Genomic DNA, 22,817 nt, shown 5'->3' on the forward strand with positions numbered 1-22,817 from the left:
TCTAAATAACACCTGTTGCATGTGTTGAATTTAGCCAATAATGTCTTCTTATCTCCTCCCTGTTTGTCATCTATGAATGTGTGCCTTCCTAAAATAAATTGTTCACATGTGAATCTGGTTTATGTTGCGCCTGTTTAAATTGGAGTGCTTGTGAAAGTCTTTGTTTGATTAATTTATCTATCAGAGCGTAGCCAATAATCCGTACTTGCCCTTCTCCTTCTGCATGTCTGTGTTATCTTTTTCAAAGGTTTGCACAAACTTAGTTTCCTTCTCTGTAGCTACAACCTCAATTATGTCTCTAACGCCATCTGCTCCTTTGTTGTGGCCTCTCCTAAAACCCCCCACCCATCCGAAAGAACCGAGTGGTAGGTATGATGAGAGACTTCAGAGGGAGGACTGAGGATCGTGGTTGCTAGCGAATGGTAAGTAATCATTATCTTGTTTGTCTTCTAATATAAACAAATAACGCTAATGCTGTCCGATCATCATTGCAGAAAGTGAAGGTGAAACAAGACAGCTCATTGGTAACAGTATGTGACAACTTGTCATTAAATCCTGCAAGACATGATGGGTTTCAACTCATGCAATTTGCAATGTGTGTTAAATATTTCAATGATTAGTTGTTCACATCAACTGCAAAGAACAGGACATCATCCATTGCATTTATCTGTTCCCATAAAAACCTCGCTTTTTAATGGATAAAGGTTAAATGATAGCCAAGTTTTCCTCTTGCTGTTCGTAAAGCATATAGTGGGACATCTACTTACGAAATGAATTGGTTCCAGAAGTTTTTTCGTAACTTGGATTCTTCGTAAGTAGAGGCATATTTTATAATGAATTTCGTTCAAGTCCAAAAAAATATTTTACAGTAATTTGCCTGAAAATTTACAAACTTGTACAAGCTCAAATCAGTGCATACATGACATTTTGATGAAAAAATCTCAATAATATATATGATTTTGCATATATATTCAAAAAGAGTAATTATGTGGGCTAAAAAACTATACAGAATGATGATATGGAGACGGAAAAAAAACGGGAAGGCAGAAGTAAATGAGTACTGTAAGCTAGATAAAGTTAAATGAAGGAAGCACTGAATTAATAAATGAATTGCATTAATATGAGTGGAGGAGGTCTCCCCCAACCATTTCTTCCTGCAGCTTTGCTCTGATTTCTTACACCCTTACAAGAACACAAAATCAAGTACTTTAGATGTATTTGCATTTTCTTTTTGATATGTTTGATAAAGGTACTAATGAAGACATGGGGAAATTGGGTTTTGGAAAAAGAAGTAGGCCAACACAAAAGTAAAAGAAACAATATACACTTTTAGGCCACACACACTGAGACAGATGAAAAGAGCAGGTGTTCTCCACCTGCCACTTCTCTGATGCTTGACATGAAAGACAGAGGACAAATTGCACAAAAACCGTACATTTCCTTACAAAACAGAGCATTTTCATCCAGTCATCTCGGTTCTAATGAATTGAATGGATCCTTTTCTTTTCCTCCCACATTTTTACAATCTGATCTTCAAAGTGCAACACACCAAATGGGAGTTTAGTGAATAGCAGGAAAAATGTTAATGTCATGCAAAATGATAATGTATGCAGGTAGAGACAAAAAATATGAATAATCTATCATTTCCAATGAATATTCACTATTTTTCCTCCCACACATTGTGCGCTATTGGGGCCTTTATTGTTTACACGCATAACTGTTTACAGTATATGTGTGGTTTCGGTGCCATTCACGGCGACAGGCGTCCAATCGGATTTGAACTGGAAGATGTTGACAGTGAACGATTGCTCAAACCTCACATTTATTCCATGTGATGACTCGGGGAAAACTCCACATAAACTCAAAAAAAGAAAACGACCATCTTACGTCTGAAAAATGATTAATGGCTGTGATAAACAATAAAAAGATCACTTCAAAACACTTTTTATGAAGCATGCCAAACCTTTGCCTCCTGCTTTTCAGAAACAGCTTCCAGGAAGAAATATGTGGCCTTACTAGCAAAAAGCCATTCCAAAAAACAATTTGCAGTAAATCTAATTTTCCAGATGAAAATGACGTTTTTATTCAAATGTAAAGCCATCTTCTTGGTCCTGTGATTTAAATTATGATAAGCTAACAGTGTACTTACAGTAGGTGATGTGCAAATATGCAAGTACGCATTCCGGCAGCACATCAGTGACTCAAACACAAACACATAAACATTGATTTAAAGAGCACTTTGCTGTTCTAATATGTACAGCCAGACCTGCTCCATAGTTTCTGATATTCTGCAATTTCAAGGCTCGTTTCACAGACAAGCATAGAAGGCACTAAATCACTTTTACATTACTTAATGCTGAGACTTGTCTTATTGCAGGGGTGGTTGCTGCAAGGAATAGTAAACATAACCATTGCAATTCCCTACTGAATAAAATCACCATGAGATTTCTATATAGTATTCAATTAACCTAAAAAATCATGAATAACAGAATCCTTGGTAGGATGGAAGGATGGATGGACGAGATGCTTTTACCAATGCTCGCCATGCAGACCCAAACTTTTGATTATTAACCAGAGCTGCCTAATTTAGTATTTGGAGTAGCGACTGCTGAATGACTCCCATGGGAAATGTTCAGTGAATATGTGCGACCTTGTTTTGCTCTTTCATAGTGGGCTAATGATGGAGAGGGTTTATACTAACTGTTGCTGTAAAGGCCTTGATCTACATTAGATGATGAATGGAGATGGTTAAGTAGGACACAAAAACAGTGAAAAAGCAAACGGACAAAAAAGGCTTATTTTTTACACAATATATAAAAACCAGGCCATGTCCAGACAATCACGTCTGCTTTGACATTTCTTTTTTTTTTAATTCAAACATTGTATAGTATTTGTGGAAGCTTATGTGATATAGCTCAAATAGAATCAAACATCATTATATTCTGCAAGTGGCCTTTTGGTATAGTTTAGCTGTAAATAATATTTATCAAGTTATTTTACTTGAAGGTGGACACTAAAAGGACTGAACATGCACATACTGACCTGTCATTGACAGCATACTTGACTTGGGGTCTGGCAACAGGACTTGCAGTCTGTTGAGGAAGCCCAAAAAACATAGTGTTTAGTTAACTGTTTGGGTGTCCTGAAGAACCATGCTGCCCCTCAGAGGTCATTTTGTTTTGGGGGAGAAACCCACTATCGTCCCCAGAGACCTCGTTATGTGTGTAAAGTGTGCATTGTGTGTTGTTGTGCGGATAGCAAATAGAAGCAAAATAGGAAAGCACATATTTGCTTGGTTTGTTTATCGTCATATGAACCATCTTTCATATTTACAAAAGGTTTAGATGTCACTACCTCACTGAAGATGTAATATAGAAAGAGGCTATAGATGAGCCGTGAAATGAAAGTAGGTGAGAACTCCATAGTAGCACCGACAGTGATTGACAGTTTACACATTGGCTACATATGCTTGGGCTTTGGTGACTTGAAAAACAATTAGCCTGGCTATGAAGCAGACGCTGTCGTATTAGTTTAATTACTGGCAGAGTGGCAGGTAACATTCATTATCCTAACACCTTCACCAGATTAGCAAGCACTGAAATACAGTATTAATTGGAAAGTCTATCAGTGCATAATTGTATGTCTCATTTAGTGGAGAAACGGCTCTCTGAAGTCATTACCAAGTGCCAATAACTTAGTATCCAACCAAACAGTGGCTTGAAAAATGTTGATGTATAGAATTGCAATATGATTGATATTAACCTTATGCATTAGATGGAAAGCACATTCAAATCAGTATGCATTTAAGCCTTAAAAATAACTAGTCATGTTGCGATTCACATATTTGAACCAAATGTGTATGGAAAATTAGGGTCTGCAGCTTGCATTTCTAATTCAATAATTACTGAGATTCAGCTAACCGTAAACCACTCAGTAATGATGAATTTGCAAGAGAGCTATTAAAAAAAACTGAAAAAAATCAAACATCATTTTCCCCCTCAGTGATGGATAATGCTATTTTGTCTAAATAGCACATGAAAAATGGGTTACAAGCAGTTTGTCTTCTTAGTCAAATTGAAAAATAGTGCATTAAAAAAGACATTTTTGCTGACCCTTGACATATATGAGTAAGGTAGTCATTTTTCTAAAATCATGCGGCATGCACACGAAAAAAACAGACGTACACCTTAAGCAAAGTGCTGTCTGATTAATAAGGACTGTATAACATTCTAGTCCCAAATGTATTCCAGGAGAGCGTGAATATTCCCAGTCTGATTAACACATCGTAACTATTCTGCCACTGTGCCGCACACTACGTTTTCGCCAAGACAGAGAACACAGCAAGGGATCAACTGCAAGAACATTATTTTCTTCCCTTCCTTTCTTGCTCTTACCGAAAAGCTAAGTGACATTTCAAACAATTACGCTGGGCCATTACCTCCACCTGAACCTGAACAGATGGACAAGTAACTTTATATGGTGGCATGAGACACACAGAAGGTAAAAGCAAAAAAAATAAAAATTAAGAGTAGGAAAATGCTATGCATGGATTTTTTTTTTTTAAATCTAATATTTGGCCATTTTAGGAAATTGTCACGTTCTAAAGGAGTAGTCTTAAGAGGGGAAAACACTTTAGCAGGAACAAAGATGCAACATACAGTAACATACAGATTAAGAGAACATAGACACGTTTTGAAATCCCCTAGGGGAGACTTTGGCAGCAGAGCAAGAAGTGATGCAGGCTGTCCACCAACATCCCTGACCCAGAGCTGAAGCTGTTCTATAACAAGGCAGCTAAACCGAGCACCCACCCCTCATTTAGCTCTCTTTTACAGTCATCAGTGTTATTGTGTTTCACAGTGCACCGAATGCCCCTGCAAGGCGGCAGGAATCTATTTCCCTTCACTAACCACATTTGTAAAATTCTGGAAGAAGAATTGCATTGATTATTTTCTGCTTGTGGCCCAAAGAAATGACATACATAAGGGCATTATAAAATGCACGATTGTTAGTTAATGTGCTCTAGTTATGTTGGTTAACTCAATTGTGAATGGAGAAAATGTTTTCTATATTTACAAAGCATGTTTGAATATAGAAAATTCTGAGTTTTTGTTTGTTGGTTTTAAGCAACAAAGACAGCATATGCTCCTGTTTACCTCAGGGAAAATTGTTGTTGCTATATTCAGAAACAGATTTGTCATACTTTTACTGCAATATTACCTCTTTCACTGCCACAAATGCCAATAGATGTCCAATCCATTTGAAATCAACGATTGCGTCCATCCTCACCCGGTTCAAATGGATTGGACGTCTATCACCGTAGATGGGAGTGAATTAGCTAAACACAAATCAAAATATGACTGTTTGGATACCTACATGCTCTAATTTTTTTAAAACTTTCTATAATTTATGCAAACAACATTTGGAGTACCCAGTTAAAATTTTCTAGGTTTTTTTTCAATAGCATATTTTGAGAACTATGTTTTTCTGTCTATATTTACTTTAAATTTTGAGCTATGACTAAAGAGAAATTCAGTCCATTTTTTATTTTATCAAAAACCAAGAACAAACATATGTTAAGTAACAATAGTAAAATGGAGGGGGAAAATGGGCTAAATTGGCATCTGTTAAATAAACCCAGCCCAGCCAAATTATGAAAAAAGTGGACCTTAAAGTCTGGAAAATACAGTATAAAACATGTTTTGTTGTTAAACCTGATCAGAAACATACGACAACAGATTACCAATGTCAATGATATGGACCACCTTCAGGAAAAAACAAATCCCCTCCCCCTAAAAGAACTAAACCAAATAAAAACACTCAGTTCTACAGGGATTACCGCCTTGTAAAAGAAAAAAAAAACTTGTCCAGTGAGAAATCTCAAGAGGCTCACCACTCAGGAGCCCAATCAGCCATGAAGGGCCTTTCAAAAGACATCTTGTGGGATTTGCCTTCTCCAACCATGTTCGGGTAATAACTGACACTACCATAACAAGCACTTACAACTGAAACAAAGATATTCTAATTATGGTATACGTGGTCCTAAGGATTTATGATATTAAGAAAACCTTTGTATCCAACCTAAAAAAAAATGCCTGTGCTAGACGGGTTGTGTGTACAGTATTAATGGATATAATCCCAATGGAAGGTTTAAGGTTGTCAGGATTTCAAATGATGAACATGACCAAGGTTTTGAGAGAAATATCTCAAACTGTCAATTTCTTACCATCACAGAAGCATCTTCTTTGTGGGTGGGTTCAAGCTCTGCTGACTGTGTGCCAAGTGCTGGATCACTGCTGCTTCTCACTAGCAAGGGAGTGTCTGTGTAAAATCCAAGGCACATTATGGAGGTGTTATTTTCATTGGTATACATATATACATATATATACAAAATAAAATGTTGATTAATTGAAAAACTGTCCAAAATAGGTGAGGTGGGACACCAGACTAAAAAGGCTATTTTAGGGATATTATAAACTACTCTTAAATGTATGTACCCTACGTAATCATAATTCATTTGTTTCTACCATAAACATTAAGTTCTCAGTCACGTGAGTCTTTGTAGTTCCGTGGAGAATTGAACGACAGAACATTATATGAGTGAACAGCCGTGAACAAATGACAAATGATATTTTCTGGGGTCATTTATTGATCGTGACAAAAAGGACCCTTGGTTCTCTTAAGAGTGTCTAGGGCTAAGGATTGCATCAATGCCACAATCAATGTATTCTTCCACTCAATGGCAATGAAAGAGAATAGTTGGCTGATGTTGGGTACAACATGATAGAGAATGGAAAATAAAAGCAGCAGCTAATTTTAGAAGACGTTTTGTGTCCTGAAAGCATCAACAAGTATCTGACAAGGGGCAAAAGGTTTCACGAATTTACACTAATGGACTCAAAAAGATAGATTATTTTCCTATATTCATTTTAGGAAGTATCGAGTGGAAAAATGAGGAAGAGATGCATTCAAAGGTAGAAGACAACAGAAATGTGAGAAGACATGATAGAAGCTGTTAGGAAGCGAAAGTTGTTCAATAGTATGAGTAGTAGACCGAGGCCTAACTCTGACCTTCTCACGCTGACAGTAATAGTCTCCAAAGCGCTGTTACCTCTAATCTTCCATGACAACCACACATTACCTCTAATCTCTCCTGCCAGGCAACCATACTGAAACAGACTAAACTTCCTGTCTTAACAGTGTCTGGACTGAACTCCTAAGGCATCTTCTCAACCTCAAAAAGTTAAACATCCTCAAATGGCACTGCTCTTAAGGAAGTTAGAAGATTACCGTTATTTTCGGACAATAAATTGCACTTTTTATCATTGTTTGGCTGGGCCAGCAGCATATAGTACTTAGCTATATATTTGCTCCACACTGACAGCCACAAAACAAACAACTATTTAGCATATTGTTCTTCCTTTTGTATTAATTATTATCTGTCAAAAACGCAACATGTTCTGTCGCAACTAACAAACACAAAATATGAGCAAAGCAACACAGCTAATGTTTTTCCATTTTCCAATTATTGATTAAATGATTAACATCATTTGTTCTATCACAACACTTTTGAAAACACTGAATGCACAGAAGTGCGCAGGCATGTATCATTTTGTTATCTGCCATTAGAAAGGATTCTATTTGGTCAAACTTTTACAAATCTTACTTGACTTGAGTGCTGATGAATTTACTTCTATCTCTCCTCCTGTTATTGGCTGGAAGACAGACAGCTCGGCCTGGTAACGATCATGGTTGGGAGCGGGGCTTATGTTGGCTGCATCTCGCTCTTGGGCTTCCTGTTCCTCATATACAGCCATCAGCTGAAGACACATAAATAAAGCATTTTAGCATTTTCAGCAATGATTCGTCTGTTATTTGTTCGGGAACCCCAATCAAACTTTGCGATTTTACAAACACCTAACATGGGTTATAGAAAAGGACAATGTCAATATCCAAATGTCCTATAATTCCATATACATCGCAGCTGTATGTAAATAAAAAAATGAAAAATGTCTTTTTTTAAAAAAGGGGAGGGTTGTTAGTTACCTTACCTTGTGAATGAGAACACTATAAAGGACGTCCAAGGAGCCCAGCATTCCAACGGGAGTGTGTATAACTACTATTTAGCAACTGCCTCCATTTGTGTCTGTCCTGTCCATGTGGGCAACAACCCTTCACCTCTAGCCGTTTTATATAGTGAAATTCCTGCCTATTGAACGTTGCACTGAGTCTGCGTTTAGTTAAACATGGGACAGAGCTCGTCAACGCTGGGTTCTAGGGGCCTCACAAATGCTGAATAGGCCTGTGTTTGTATGAAGCTATGGATATAGAGTGGTAGAAGAATAAAGAAAGCAGAGGTTGCCAGTAAAGCCAGAGCCTTCCTGTTGCACTATAGTGTTTGTCTGTTCATGTGATACAACAATATCAATGGGTAGAGAAATGAAATGTTTTCTGTCATTACAGTAGAGGAATGTTCATTATAATAATGATGCTGGATACATTTTATTTAGTAGGTACCAGGTAAAACTAAACCTATAGTGATGGATACAATGACAGATGAGATAAAATTAAGATGTTGAGTTTTTCTTTAGGAGTGACCGATCTTTGTGTTATAAAAGAATATTAGCAATCTGGGTTTGTGTGTTTGTATGTAAGATTTACAAAAGAGTCCCTCCTAGTGTGTGTAGAACACAAAGGCCATATGGAACAGCATCATGGAGTCGAGTGTAGCCCAGATGGACACATTCTGTGCTGGCAATTGAAACACATTCAGACATTCACAGAAGGCATCGAACGGTGCTTTCGCACTTGCGAACTCTAGTTCCTCACCCCAAATCCCAATCCTTGCCACCGCCCCCAATCAATCTTGTTCGTATCTTAACGTACTCTTTTTCATTTTTTTTCCATTTAATGAATGGTTTAGCTTAATTATACAAAGGTTCAGTCTACATCCCTCAATCCCATTTAGTCATTTAGCCAGCATTCCTTTTCTCCTTCGTCTTTTTTGCTAGCTCTTATCTCATTCAATTACCTCACCGCACAACAATGTATGTCTGAGTAGCTTTTGAAGTTGGAATTGCTTTCTGTCAGGTGTCACTGATTAGAACACTCCAACCCCAACGCTGATGACATGAAGTAAGCCTTTATGTGCAGCTTTCAAGGATTTGATGGTAGGTCTGTCTTGAACAAACCTTTTTGTGTATACAATTTCTCTCTCTCTCTCTCTCTCTATATATATATATAGGTATGCAGTTAATATAATATCTTACATGTATGGGACATTTAAAATTTTTGTACATTCAAAGTCATAAAAAAATCACCAAGCACAATTGTATTGGTATTTTTTACTGATAATGAAAATAATATTTTGAAAAGACCAAACCAATTTTTCTGCAAGGCTAGGTAGTTTCGATTCTCATTGAACATTTCCACCCTACTGGATAAAAGAACCACAACAACTGTTGGCATACCCCATCAGGCTATAAAAACTCAAATGTCCGTGAGAGCTAGGAAGACCTTTTATGGAGAACCTTAATGAACTGCCATGCCTTTTTAAGATTTTTTTTTTCATAAAAATCTCTTGACTAGACAAACAAAAGGTCACTATGGAAACACGGACCTGGCTATAACAATATCTACAATCAACAGATTGTCAGTCTAAAGGTTAGTTATTTGAAGGAATATTTTTTTTTCTCTTTATATATCCGGAATCAACTGCACGCAGTCATTCAGGCTTTAGCTTTCTCTCCAAATCAACCCCAGCCCCCTCTGTCTCCTACTTCACTCACCTTTTTTTTTACCCAACCGTCTAATGAATTCAATCATGTTTAAGTCACATCTTAGTGTGACCAGTCCTGATACATATGTTGACCTTCAGCAAGCAACCACAGGGGTTAATTGAGTCAAAGCGTTTACTCCACAGGAGGATGAACCAGAAATCCAGAGAGATTAAGAGATGTCGGCAATAGGTGCATTAAGAAAGCCCGAATAAGACAAATAGGTACAATTTATAAGAGCCTGTGAGAAGACAAAGTAAGGGGGCAAGCGGAAAAAGGGGTTAATTGTTGGTGTGAATGGAATGAAGCACACTGGGAGACTGCTAATTAAAGAAGTGAGGAGGAGATATTGAAATATAGTCAATGTAGGCTTGATGGGGACAGTGTGTGCGAGATCGGTGCAAGGTGACAGCGAGAAGTAGCCAATCAGCAAGATACAGAACATTGATTTTAAGTGATAAGGAGAAGGGGTTAACAGGGCGATTGAAATGAAACGGAGTGAGAGGATGATGGGGTGAAAAGGAAACGGTTAATTATGAGTATAATAAACGATGAAGCCTCTAGCCTTCATGGACCTTAACTCTTAATTAAGGAAACACAGCTGCACCTGAGGTCCACCCATAATTGATGGATGCATGAAATAAGGAAATGTGGGGGAGTGTATTTGTGCAAATTGTTTTCATGGTGAAGACCACATCCTCATGGCTCCATTGTGATGATTAATTATTCTAATGAAGTATTCCAAAGTGGGGATTGTTAAAGAAGATTAAAAAGATAATAATAATAAAAAAAGAACTGGGCATTTATATCCTTAGCCCATCTGTCAGTCATGATACCTTAATACATTTTTTGAAGTTATACAAAATCTAAATCAACTGGTTTTAACGCTGTTTTAATGTTTGGAGGTGACAAGAGTGGGAAAAATAACATGATTCTCTATCTAAAGCCCAGTTTGGGGAAAACAAATTTGTGCTTTATTTCGATTATTATTAACAGACTGCTTGATCTATAGGCTAACACGTTAGTTTAGATTGACCTCCATTTGTACACAATCAATAAAAGAGCACAACAAGAACTTTGCACAAAAATGGTGACAACATAAACTGATGATTTATGGGACAGTAAAGTGCAGTTTACCAATGAGGTCACAGCCCCATCCAATATAATTCACAATTCACCTAATAAATGATCTCAGAGAGTGAAAAAGTAGATCATTTATGGTCCCTCTACCCTTCTCAAGGACTAACATCTAACCCCTTCTACACTCACATACACGCCCACAACCATGAACAAGAATGGCCAATTACAGTTCGACATTGGAATGATGAAATGGAAAAACTATCAAAAGCATTTCAGTCTTATATGGATTGATTCAAACGGAATAAAATGGTCCATAACAATGTAACACATTTTTAATCTTATTTGATGATAGGTTTTTTTTTCTTCAAATATTGATTTTGTATTTTATGAAATCCTTAAGTTTCTTAGCTAAGAAAATTTAGTAAAACTATAGTTTCAGATAGTTTGTGAATCAGTGTTGTTTTACCTTCTCAGTCATTTACACGATAACTTTATCACAGAAGAATAACATACAAATTGAACAGCAGGAGAAAATCTGTATAAAAGGTTTTAGGCTATACAAAATACGAAATGATTGTCGGTAAATGAAGCCATTCCAAGGTGGAAGCAATAAGGTGCTATGCTTTCTTTGGTTCAAGGTCAATATTATTCTCACCGGCTGGCCAGCCAAGATGGCAAAGGTGACCAAGAAACTGTTTGCATAGCTACACATTGGGTGTGACAGAAACCTTAGAGTGTGTGTTTGTATTTCCCGTTCATTCACTTAACCTTAGCAAGCTGACATTACACTCTCGAAAAATAAACCACTCTGAATCTACTCGCTCTGAAAGATAGCATCTTAAAGTAAAGAACGCTTTCGCCTTTCCATTTAGTATTTATTAATGAGAGCTTGAGAGGGGGGGGAAAAGGCACATTAAACAAAAAATAAAATTTGAGAAAGTGCCATTTTTATTTATACATGCCTGTGAAATGAATGCATTCAGCCACCAAGTAATATCTGACCTCACATGCCTCTACCTCTATAGCCTTGTTGTACTTTGCAAGGTGAGTACACAATAACCGAGTAATTGTGAATTACATTGCACACATCGCCTCACACAGCACTAACAGCTGTCAATGTGCCCTTCTTTATGTAGTACATACAAAAAAGTCACAGTGTGTGATATCGACGTTTCCCGTAATGAATGAATTGGGCCCAGTGTGCATCCTTAATTCAAAATATGCTCTTGTGCAGAGATGAAAATGTCTGTGCAGGCACACCCACATAATGAAATCACTATATTACACTAATATGGCCAAAAAATATAAACATTCACGTACTTACCCAAATGGACAAAGCTAGCATTCTGGATGGAATACCATTATGGGCTGTATTTAGTAAGAACACAAATAGTGGGCGCTTGTTTACTCATTAACAGATTGAACAGGATGAAAAAAAAGAATAATTTTATTGCTAGATGAAATCTGGGCAATATGTCCCTTAGGTTTTTGAGTATTTTGCCCTGTCATGATATTAAATTCCAGTAGTTTTAATGGGTTATTGTTTCAAAAATTACTGCTCATGTGCAATATTAATATAATAATGTTGTTTTGGCCAGCCCGGGAAAATTAGAGACCTCATTTTCATTTACAGTGCAATTAATTAACTTATTACATATCGGGACATACAATACTATGTGAATGCACCTCATAGACCAACCATGCATTATCAGTCTTACACATTAAAACATTACAGGCCATTTATCTGCTCTGCGTCATTGTGTTGACAAAGCAGACAAATAGTAGTTTTGCATGCCTGAAGAAATGAATACATAATTTAAGTGTCCAAAACACAGTACTAGAATATTGTCGGAAAAGCACAATTTGATAGTCATTTGCGTAAAAACCTGCAAAAGAAATGGGCTACCAAGAAATTATGTACATCTTTTAGACATTTTTTAAATTAATTTTGTCTACTAGCAGTGTTTGTTGCCATGCAAAAATTCAAATAATTTACATTCATCATGGATTTATGTTTCAGTTTACATATTTTCTAGGTTTTTCTTAGAAAATCTGCATATTAAAAAGATTAAAGAAGACAAGAGTCCAAAATTCTAAGGATTATTACCACTGTACATAATGTATGGTGTTATAGTGGATTAGGAAACTCAAACATTCCTTTTGGGACATCATCGTTCAAAAAAAAGGGCTGATAGTGAATTTCTAAGAGGGAGAAGGACTGTGGTGGAACAAAACAGGGAAGGGGAGTTTCGGTCTGAGGTGCGGCACTAGAGAGTGGGAGTGCGAGGAAAAAAAATAAGAGAGAAACCTTTAAGGCAAATGCAGTGAGGGTGGAATTATATTGTGAGGTGAGCCATTATGTAAATTATAGCTTGCACTAGCAACTACCAGTGTGTCCCTCGAGCTACTGTGTAAGAATCCAACTCGTTCAACTTCCAGCTCACAAGTGGATTAAAAGGAAAGTGTGATGAAATACTAAGTACAGTAATGAGACAGTACAAAACATGCCAATGTCTTCTAACCCACCTAGAACACATTGAATATATTGAGTTTGAATATATCCTGAAGCCATAAAGCGGAATCGACAAAGAGATGTAATGAGCTAACGTGGTGGGATGTGTTTGTAACCTATCATGAAAACCTGAAAATACAGGATGCTGTGAATATGAATTTAAAAAAAATAAGGCTAGGTCATGATAAAATGTGGAAAGTCCATTCATCTGTTCCAACAGTGAAAAATGCTTCAATATTTTAATTTATAAACCGTACGATAATAGCATACATTGGATGTAGAAAATGTAAACATTTGTGCATTATACACAGTCTGTTGTCAACTCTATAATGTATGAGCCATTCTGAGGAAGCATATTATATACATGTGGATTTACGCAGTGACAATTGACTCATTAAAATGTAATTAGCTGTTTTTTTGCAAAGCATGTCGAGCATTTTATGTCTGTCTATATTTTTTCATGCACTGTTGGAATGCAATTACATCTTGCTGAAAGGGTTATAACACCAATACATTAACTCGACTTTAGCACAAAATGTTTGGCAAATTCTTACCTTGTCTTTGTCCTCCACGAGATCACTAAGTATGTCATCAGGGTCCAGAATCCCCCCATCGCAGTATTCAACGTGGTGTGTCCGAACCACGAATTCTCCTTCCTGTAGGCAAAGGAAAGATACATGCAACAATTAATGTAGTGTTTTGGTGTGCGAGAAACAAACTTTCTAGTTGGACTGCTAAAGCATATTTCATTTGCATTCATTATCAAATATTTTAATGCAATGGGCAATATGTATTACTAGTGAAATTTAATAAACTTGTGCTTAATCTTTACGATGCATTTTATTGTCCTTAGTGGCTATGTGATTGTGAGTACGAATAGTTGTCTTGTGTAGTAGTTATGAATTGAAATAATAAATGGTCTTGGATCATGAAATACCTTTTTGGGGAGAGGAATTGTTGTCAATGGATTGCATTAAACTGCTGAGCCAAACAATGTTCTCATAGCATGTCTTAACTGTGTGTGCATCAATAGTATTTCATGTATTGCTAAGCTGCCCTAATGAATACTGGAGATTCTTGATGTCAATGTCAAATTGGAGTTGACCCTCCACACGGCCTATCTTTGACAAAGAGTGCTTTGTTGAAAATGTCATGGTGACCATTACTCACCAGACATATGATATCACAACTTAACACAGCATGGTCATTCTTCTTTCAGTTTTAGGTTAAGCTTTAATGTTAGAAAGAGGAACTAAATTTTCTTTATGCTCTATTAAAATACACTGCGTATGTTCTAGCATTGGATCACTTTGTCAGCATTGAATCATCGCAGTGACAAGTTTATTAAAATTCCTAATTTCATGTAGTTTAAAAAATATATATTATTCAGTCAAATGTCCGGGATATTAACAACGGTGGTTTCGTCTAATCCAACAATTTTTTCATATTAATTTGATTTTTCAGGACTTTTAAACAAAGAACAAATATGTAACAAATAATAATACCGTTTCAATGCTTTGACAGAACACTGGAATTAGGCAATCGTACAACACTACAACAAAACCGAGCTAAATAAAGGCGTTTTATGGCATACAACCGCCGTTTTATCTATTGGACGAAGGTAATTAAAAACTGTGCCAACAACCACGGAGCTTGCTGGCAACTCCCCAAAAAAACAAACTTTGTTTTCCACCTTCCAGACAAGCTTTCATCTAAAAGCAAAAAAAAAACTCTTTTTATTCATCATCTCTGCTCTTTCCAAACTGAAATTAATTGACTGAGTTTCTGTATGTTATGGTTTTTTTAATCAACATTTACTATAACTTATATTGTTTTTCCACTACCAGTCAAGATGCCTGCGTTTGATTGCTTTTCAATACATTTTCATCACTCTTTCCAGTTATACATAAATGAACATTTATATATACTTTTTTTTAAATCATTTTTAAGGAAACCAAACCCTGCCAGAAAAACACAAATGTCCAAAAGCATCTTTTAAGTTCAGTTGCCTTTATATTACCGTGGTAGGACTGACTACCAATGTAGCTGATTAGTAAGACAGTCAATATTTGTCACAGAAAGCATGTGGAGGAAAAAAATATTTTGGATCTGGCAAAATAATACTCTGAAGTATGATGAATCACAGAAGCATATGTCGTGAAAATAGACAAACAACAAGCGAGCAGTCTCAGCGCCCATTTTAAAAATGTCATTTGCATAGCACCAGCCCAGCAGGGATTAAAGGATGGACAGCGCTTCCACACCCCCCCAAAAATATACACAGCAACACCAAGGCAATGAATAAAGATGCAAACATCAACTACAGAATAAAAATTAAGCGCTTGATTAAGGTGTTGCAACCACACTACATAGACTGTTTCTTCTGTAGCAGTGGATGGAATGAGAAATGAGGAGAAAATAATATTACACAAAGTGACAATGGTGAATAATTGACTAGGTTTGCCTTACTTAAAAGAATAGTCTGTTATTGTTATGAGAGTACATTTGTAAGATTACGGGGAATATATTACGAGATTAGTCTGTTATTTTGTTTATTTTTGTTATGTGAACCAGAAGTTCTTGGTTTTCATGGACGTTGACTTTTGGCGACGTAAAGTCTGTGTCAACACAAAACTGCTTTTGGCCATCGCTGTCAACCTTCCCAGTCCAGATCGGTTGGCCATGCATCACCATAAGTGGCTCTATAAATGGATCATTCAATGTCATCCAGGCTAGTTAAAATAGATTTTGTGTCTATTGCCTTCCCTAGCGGTGCATGAAAGACCATTCATTCAAATTTGTTAATACCCAAGCCAGCTATATTGACGACCTCAAGATAACATAGTTTATCATCTGCAGTTAGACATGGCAAACTGTTATCTACTAGAGGAGGAATTTAGGAAGGCATAAGAGCTCAGATGGGAGAAGACTAGCATTAAGAGCATGTGAAAATGAAGTATGCACTATCTAGACAGATAGGATGAAAATTATGATGATGGGGTAAAACACAAGAATGCGGGGCATGGAGAGTTGATATATTGAGATATAGAGGCTCAAACAGTAATGGGGAAAAGAATCAACAAACTCCATGGACATTTCTCCATCAAGCCCAGCTGTATCCATCTAACCATACATCTGGTGGGCGCTTTAAGTAAGAGTGACTATTAAAGAGGTCACTGAGATGATTTGGTTGTCTGATGGGAGGCAGGATTGCCACCCTGAGAGTAGCACTGGGGATAAACAGCAGTCATAAAGGAATCACAGGAGGGAGCTATTTGCATTTTACACCGACTCACACGTTAAGTGGAAACGAGTCATGCCTAACCCCATCTGGAGAATCGCAATTCAGATCAGATATGCCTTTAATTTTTTATGCAGCAATTATGGAGAGCTGGACCTCGGCGGCTTTGGCAAAGACCTTCGATGTGGAAATCATTCGGCCTTTTTTATGAGATTAAATATGACAACGATTTTTTTTAATAATTGCATGACTTCTCTAAATATTCAGAAGCTTCTGCTGCTCCGTATGAGGTCATTTTCAGAAGCGTTTATGAAGTTCATAAAATATTTTATTTTTTATAAACCTGAGCATAAATGTGACAGTAGACAGGTCATTTCTTTGAATGAAAAATACTGTAACTTACCTTAACTTACCTTTATAGCATTCACAGCCAGTCCGCCGAGTTTAAATGAATCTGACAACTATTGTTGTCAATGGCAACCAATAAGTAAATAATAAATACAATTTAAACCAAGTATTAAGGCTATAATGTTATATTTTATTGTATGTACAATAACTCGCAATTGGGTTGCAGGTCATTCAAGCTATTCAACTGTATAGGTAAGCTAGAGTCAAAAAGAGTCTAAGTGTGTGGAATTTATTCATTCCTTCTTGATATGCAAACATTTTTACCTTGATGTTGGCACACAAACATTCGTCCACTTAATGTATGCAAATTTTGGGATGAATAGATTTTATATTGCAGCTTTAACATAATCAAATCCCTCTCTAGTTTAACAAAGTCAGTCTGTTCGTCTTTACAATGCAATTACAGCTTGCGAGATTTCATTGCTTTGTAGAGTATAAACTATGAGATGACGTAACACACAGCTAGATGCTGTAAACGGAAGTTATTGTGGATAATTCAGAGGAAGCATACCAATTACTTCAACAAATTAAATGCATGATTTACAGTCCTGTACTAAAAGTAAGTTTTTATTCTTATTATGCTGTGTATATCCAAAGTATACATTACAACGATGTTTTATGGGGAAGTTACGGGAATACATTTGTGCTATTTGCATTTTTAGCGTAAAGGGTTGCACTTTCCAGTCACTTCTAAAGTGAATTTGACAGAGTAAAATGTATAAATTGAATTTGTTTAATGATTGTACCTGTACAGTAGGAAAAAACAAAGTAATGCTTGTCATAAAATGTAATTAGTGAAACTGCTATTTAGAGTATTAAGTTTTCCAGAATAATATTATTTTAAACAAATCAGTTATGAACTTCATATCTTATTGAAACTGAAAATGTACTCTGATACATAAGTGTTTTTTTTGCCATCAGGGCTAAGTTTATAATTAGTTTTACCTGTTCCAGCAGCTTTCTGTATCTCTGGGTGGCTTGTTGGATCAGATCCCTCACAGTCCATCCCTCTTTACAAGGAACCACCACACCCGTCTGGCCAAATGTCACCGTCACCTTCATTGTGGCCCTCTTCCCTTTAGTTTAGGGTGATGTATCGTGGTGAATAAAGCTACAGAATTGTTAAATGGACTGCTGAAAGCCTGAAGGAAGTAACCACAGAGAGAGAGGAAGAGCAAATCAGTGACTTGTGGTGCAAATACAACACACAATGACCGTAACCGAATGGAAGTTTTTTTAATATAAATAAATATAAATATAAGTATGTATGTATATATATACATATATATATATGTATATAAATATATATGAATATAAATATATATATATTAAAAATATATATATTCATATATTTATATATATATATTGACTATGACTTGTTTATTTATTTGTTATTCATTACTTATTTATTGATTATTTATTTGTCTGTTTGTCATATATATACATATATATATGTATATAAATATATATATATATATATTCATATATTTATATATTTATATATATATATATATATTGACTATGACTTGTTTATTTATTTGTTATTCATTACTTATTTATTGATTATTTCGTGTTATTTATTGATTATTTATTTGTCTGTTTGTTTGTTTGTTGATGTTATTTGTGCACCTCGTGGTGAAGCATTAAATCACATCATATACTTGTATAATGACAATAAAAGATGTTTATATAAGGGAAAAAAAACAAATAAACTTTTGAACTTGCTGTAGTGATGCATTTGGCCATCTCCATTAGTTACCACCTTATCGATTGCGATCAAACAATGTTATACTTGTACTTTGTGCAATTCAGGTTATACTCGTTGTATTTCATTACTGTACAGTGTTTAGTGAGTTTCTTTTGGCACAATTCTTTCTCATCTGCTGTCACTTATCGGAGCATATTAGCTTTGTGGCGGTACTATAAACTAGCAACGCTAACGTAACGCAACATTCCGTTACAAGCGTAACACCTTTACGCGTTAACGTTGCTCTCCGCCGTCTGCGATTCGATCTAAAGTGAATCGCGTATAGTTCGCGTTAATCTATCACGATCCCATCTAACTAGTTTACGTTAGCTACCTTAGCAGAACTTTGTAGGGAGGCATGGAGTCGCTCAGGCATCATTCCACAACTTTCCCCCCTCTCATGTTTCCTTTCTCCAGAACCACGGCAACATCCACTTCATCGTCGAGCCTCACTTTTTTCAAGTAGTTTTAACATCTGAAAAAAATGAAAATCGCGTGAAATTGTGAGGTTAAACACTTTGATCAAAGTTTTTGGGGGAATTCTTCCCAAACCTTCTCCTCCTTGCCAGTTCCTTTCTTAAAGGGGAAGTACAATAAACGCGACAGCCACCATTTGATAGGGAAAAGGTGCAATCATAGAGAAATGAAGAGATATTAAATATCAACATCGTTCACTTTGCCGTCACCATACTAAACTCGAGTTCTGCACCTAAGAGGACCTCATCAAGACTTATCTTGTAATGCACTTGTACCTACTTATTTATGCGACCACTTATTCATGTTGATCATTACGACTTATGTCTTATGTTGATCATTACGACTTATGTCTTATGTTGATCATTACGACTTATGTCTTATGTTGATCATTACGACTTATGTCCTATGTTGATCATTACGACTTATGTCTTATGTTGATCATTACGACTTATGTCTTATGTTGATCATTACGACTTATGTCTTATGTTGATCATTACGACTTATGTCTTATGTTGATCATTACGACTTATGCCTTATGTTGACTACGACTTATGCCTTATGTTGACTACGACTTATGCCTTATGTTGACTACGACTTATGCCTTATGTTGACTACGACTTATGCCTTATGTTGACTACGACTTATGCCTTATGTTGACTACGACTTATGCCTTATGTTGACTACGACTTATGCCTTATGTTGACTACGACTTATGCATTATGTTGACTACTAATTATGCCTTATGTTGACTACTACTTATGCATTATGTTGACTACTACTTATGTCTTATGTTGACTACTACTTATGTCTTATGTTGACTACTACTTATGTCTTATGTTGACTACTACTTATCTTATGTTGACTACTACTTATCTTATGTTGACTACTACTTATGTCTTATGTTGACTACTACTTATGTCTTATGTTGACAACTAATCATGTCTTATGTTGACAACTATTCATGTCTTATGTTGACTACTATTTATGTCTTATGTTGACTGCTACTTATGTTGACTACTACTTATGTCTTATGTTGACTACTACTCATGTCTTATGTCGACTACTACTTATGTCTTATGTTGACTACTACTTATGTCTTATGTTGACTACTACTAATGTCTTATGTTGACTACTACCTATGCATTATGTTGACTACTACTTATGCATTATGTTGACTATGTTTTACTTCCCCTCACGGTGCGAGTGGAATAGAAGATGAATGCACAAACAAAATGAATAAAAACAGGAATACACACTGATTAGAGCCCCAAGTAACAATCTAACCCTCGGTTAATTATCTCACACGGACACCTCACCCGTTAACCACGGCAACCAAAATATTCTATTTTGCATAAGATCATACGCAATTTGACGCATCTTCAAAGATGAAACCCCTCCTTTGAGGCGGAGTTTGTATTTGTAATTAGCAGTTAAATGTATGCTTGTGTATGTCTACTAATTGATTTTGACTAGGTTTAGTTTCTGGGTCATTGAATTCCATTGCTTTTAATGAACCACAGGGGAAAAAGGCTTGCATAATTTATTTATTTCTTTGGTTAAAATTAGAAAAATAGAAGTGAACTTGAATAATGATTTGAGATGTGAATATTTGGGCACTTTTAAATGAACTGAAAAAGTTTCTCTTGTTTATTCTTCTCATGATTAATAAATTATAGATGAACATTATTTTCAATTGCAAATACTATTATTATGGATAATATTGAGGTCCTTGACTTTCTGTGAACTTATACTGGTATAATGTACTTTGTGTCAGCTATGTCTTAGTGTCGAATAGATAAGATTTCTGACTTGAAATGCTCCATTTGTAATTAAAACACAACCTCCGAAAAACCAAGGATATGGATGGAGAATTTAAATTACGGCATTGAGACCTCGATATGAATATTTTTTAGGTGATCGGGTACACCTGGGAACTCATGGGATTCTAACTTTCTTTGCAGGAGTCTTTTTTTGTCTTACTTTTTGTATGATTTTATGACAAGGATAATTCCATATGTAGTCAAAGTCAGTGTAGCTAAATGGTATAGCCTTCATCTGTCTTGCCATTGGCTCTCCACATGAAAAGTCCTTTTGTCAGCGGTATCGAGCAAATGTGAAAGCACCCCGCTGGTGGGCCTGATCCATCAAGACCTTGACAAATAAATCAGTGTGTCGGGGAGAACATGCTATGCGCAGTGGGAGGGAGGGACAGAAAGACAGAGAAAGAGAGAGAGAGATAGGAAAAAATGACCAATGCCGGCTGAACGCATGGATAGTGAAATAACAGACTTTTGATTGCAGATGGCTGTTAAACTATTCATCAATTTTCTATGGCGCTCGTCTTCATTAGGGTCACTAGAGCCTTCGACCCACTGATTTTGGGACCTTTCACCCTGGACCGGTGTGTAGACAAATTACAGATCCCAGAAAGGATTTTTCCAAAAGCTTACAGTTTGGTGTGATATTGCGGGGCCATGTGTCGGTCACAGAAATAGACAGATCGATAGCATCACAGCAGGAAGATTTGATCAGTCACACTTCTGAACCACATACATAACAGTAGTCCATCCATCCATCCATCCACCCATGATCAACACTTTTTATCTGGTTTCGATCTGGCTTTGGGCAAAAGATGGACTAAACTGGTTGCCAGTCAGTCAAAATAGATTGATAGTGATGGACGTCCAATCCTACATTGTTTATTTCCAATTTTAACTAATACAAAAAACACCCAAGAAACACTGTTATCTCATTTCAAAGCACATATTTGACATCCAATGTATGTTAACTAGTATGACGACGCCTGGTGCACCCGTACGTGAAATTTTCCAGATGAACATTAACACATTCAACATTACCTTTTAACAAGCAATCTGAAATCTAACACTTAGCTGCTAGCAGTACTTCTGTTTCTGTTGCAAACACAATTAAAGCTATTTTTAAGGGGAAAACACATAAATCAGGCTATTAATTAACAGGTGTTAGCTGAATGAAATGCAAAACACCTTTGAAGGAGAAGATGCACACACTTGGGAATAATGGCAAAAAAAAAATCCACAAGTCTCAATCTCTTATTCACACCTCCAACTAATGACTCAATTAACACACTGTCGTCTTAGAAAATGTGAATACATCCTCTCAACTCCAAATCAAAAAAGTGAAGCCAAAGGAAATAATTTATATTATTCACAGAACGCCATTTTGAAAGCTACTCATGTGTGTATAACAGGCAGGAAATTCATGTGACGGTTCTCAAAACCTAATCGACGAATAGCTTTCGTTTTCATTTGCGCATTTCGTGTTGAAACAATTTCCATCGGCTAGGTAAACCAATGCTTTATTTATTAGCTATAACTATCATTTGTATATGAAAACTCAATTGTGACTTCATTTAATCAGGAAAAAAACATTTTGGATTTATTAAAGATGGTTAGAACTGTTGCTTACAGGGAAATTTGCTCCTATTTTTGCTCGAGAAATGATGGCTGTTTTCGAAAAGCTGATAAATCCGGTCACTTTTACCTCAAGGCGACACCTTGTCAAAAATGACTGAAGTTGGAGTATATAGAAATATAG

The 22,817-nt window shown here is 36.2% G+C and overlaps 1 protein-coding gene across 1 annotated transcript in view; it reads right to left on the reverse strand.

The window, feature by feature from the left end:
* LOC144087145 (partitioning defective 3 homolog B-like) overlaps positions 1–19,320 on the reverse strand; it is a 79,468-nt gene extending 60,148 nt beyond the window's left edge. The window contains exons 1-6 of the mRNA XM_077617487.1: positions 19,099–19,320; positions 17,963–18,159; positions 13,923–14,024; positions 7,667–7,820; positions 6,227–6,321; positions 3,043–3,092 (exon numbers count right to left, since the gene is read on the reverse strand). Of these exons, the coding sequence (XP_077473613.1) occupies positions 3,043–3,092; positions 6,227–6,321; positions 7,667–7,820; positions 13,923–14,024; positions 17,963–18,079 (518 nt within the window). The 5' untranslated portion in view covers positions 18,080–18,159; positions 19,099–19,320. The remainder of the gene's footprint in view (positions 1–3,042; positions 3,093–6,226; positions 6,322–7,666; positions 7,821–13,922; positions 14,025–17,962; positions 18,160–19,098) is intronic.
* Positions 19,321–22,817: the final 3,497 nt, after the last annotated feature.

This window comes from Stigmatopora argus, chromosome 13, assembly GCF_051989625.1.
Source record: "Stigmatopora argus isolate UIUO_Sarg chromosome 13, RoL_Sarg_1.0, whole genome shotgun sequence".
Classification (NCBI taxonomy): domain Eukaryota; kingdom Metazoa; phylum Chordata; class Actinopteri; order Syngnathiformes; family Syngnathidae; genus Stigmatopora; species Stigmatopora argus.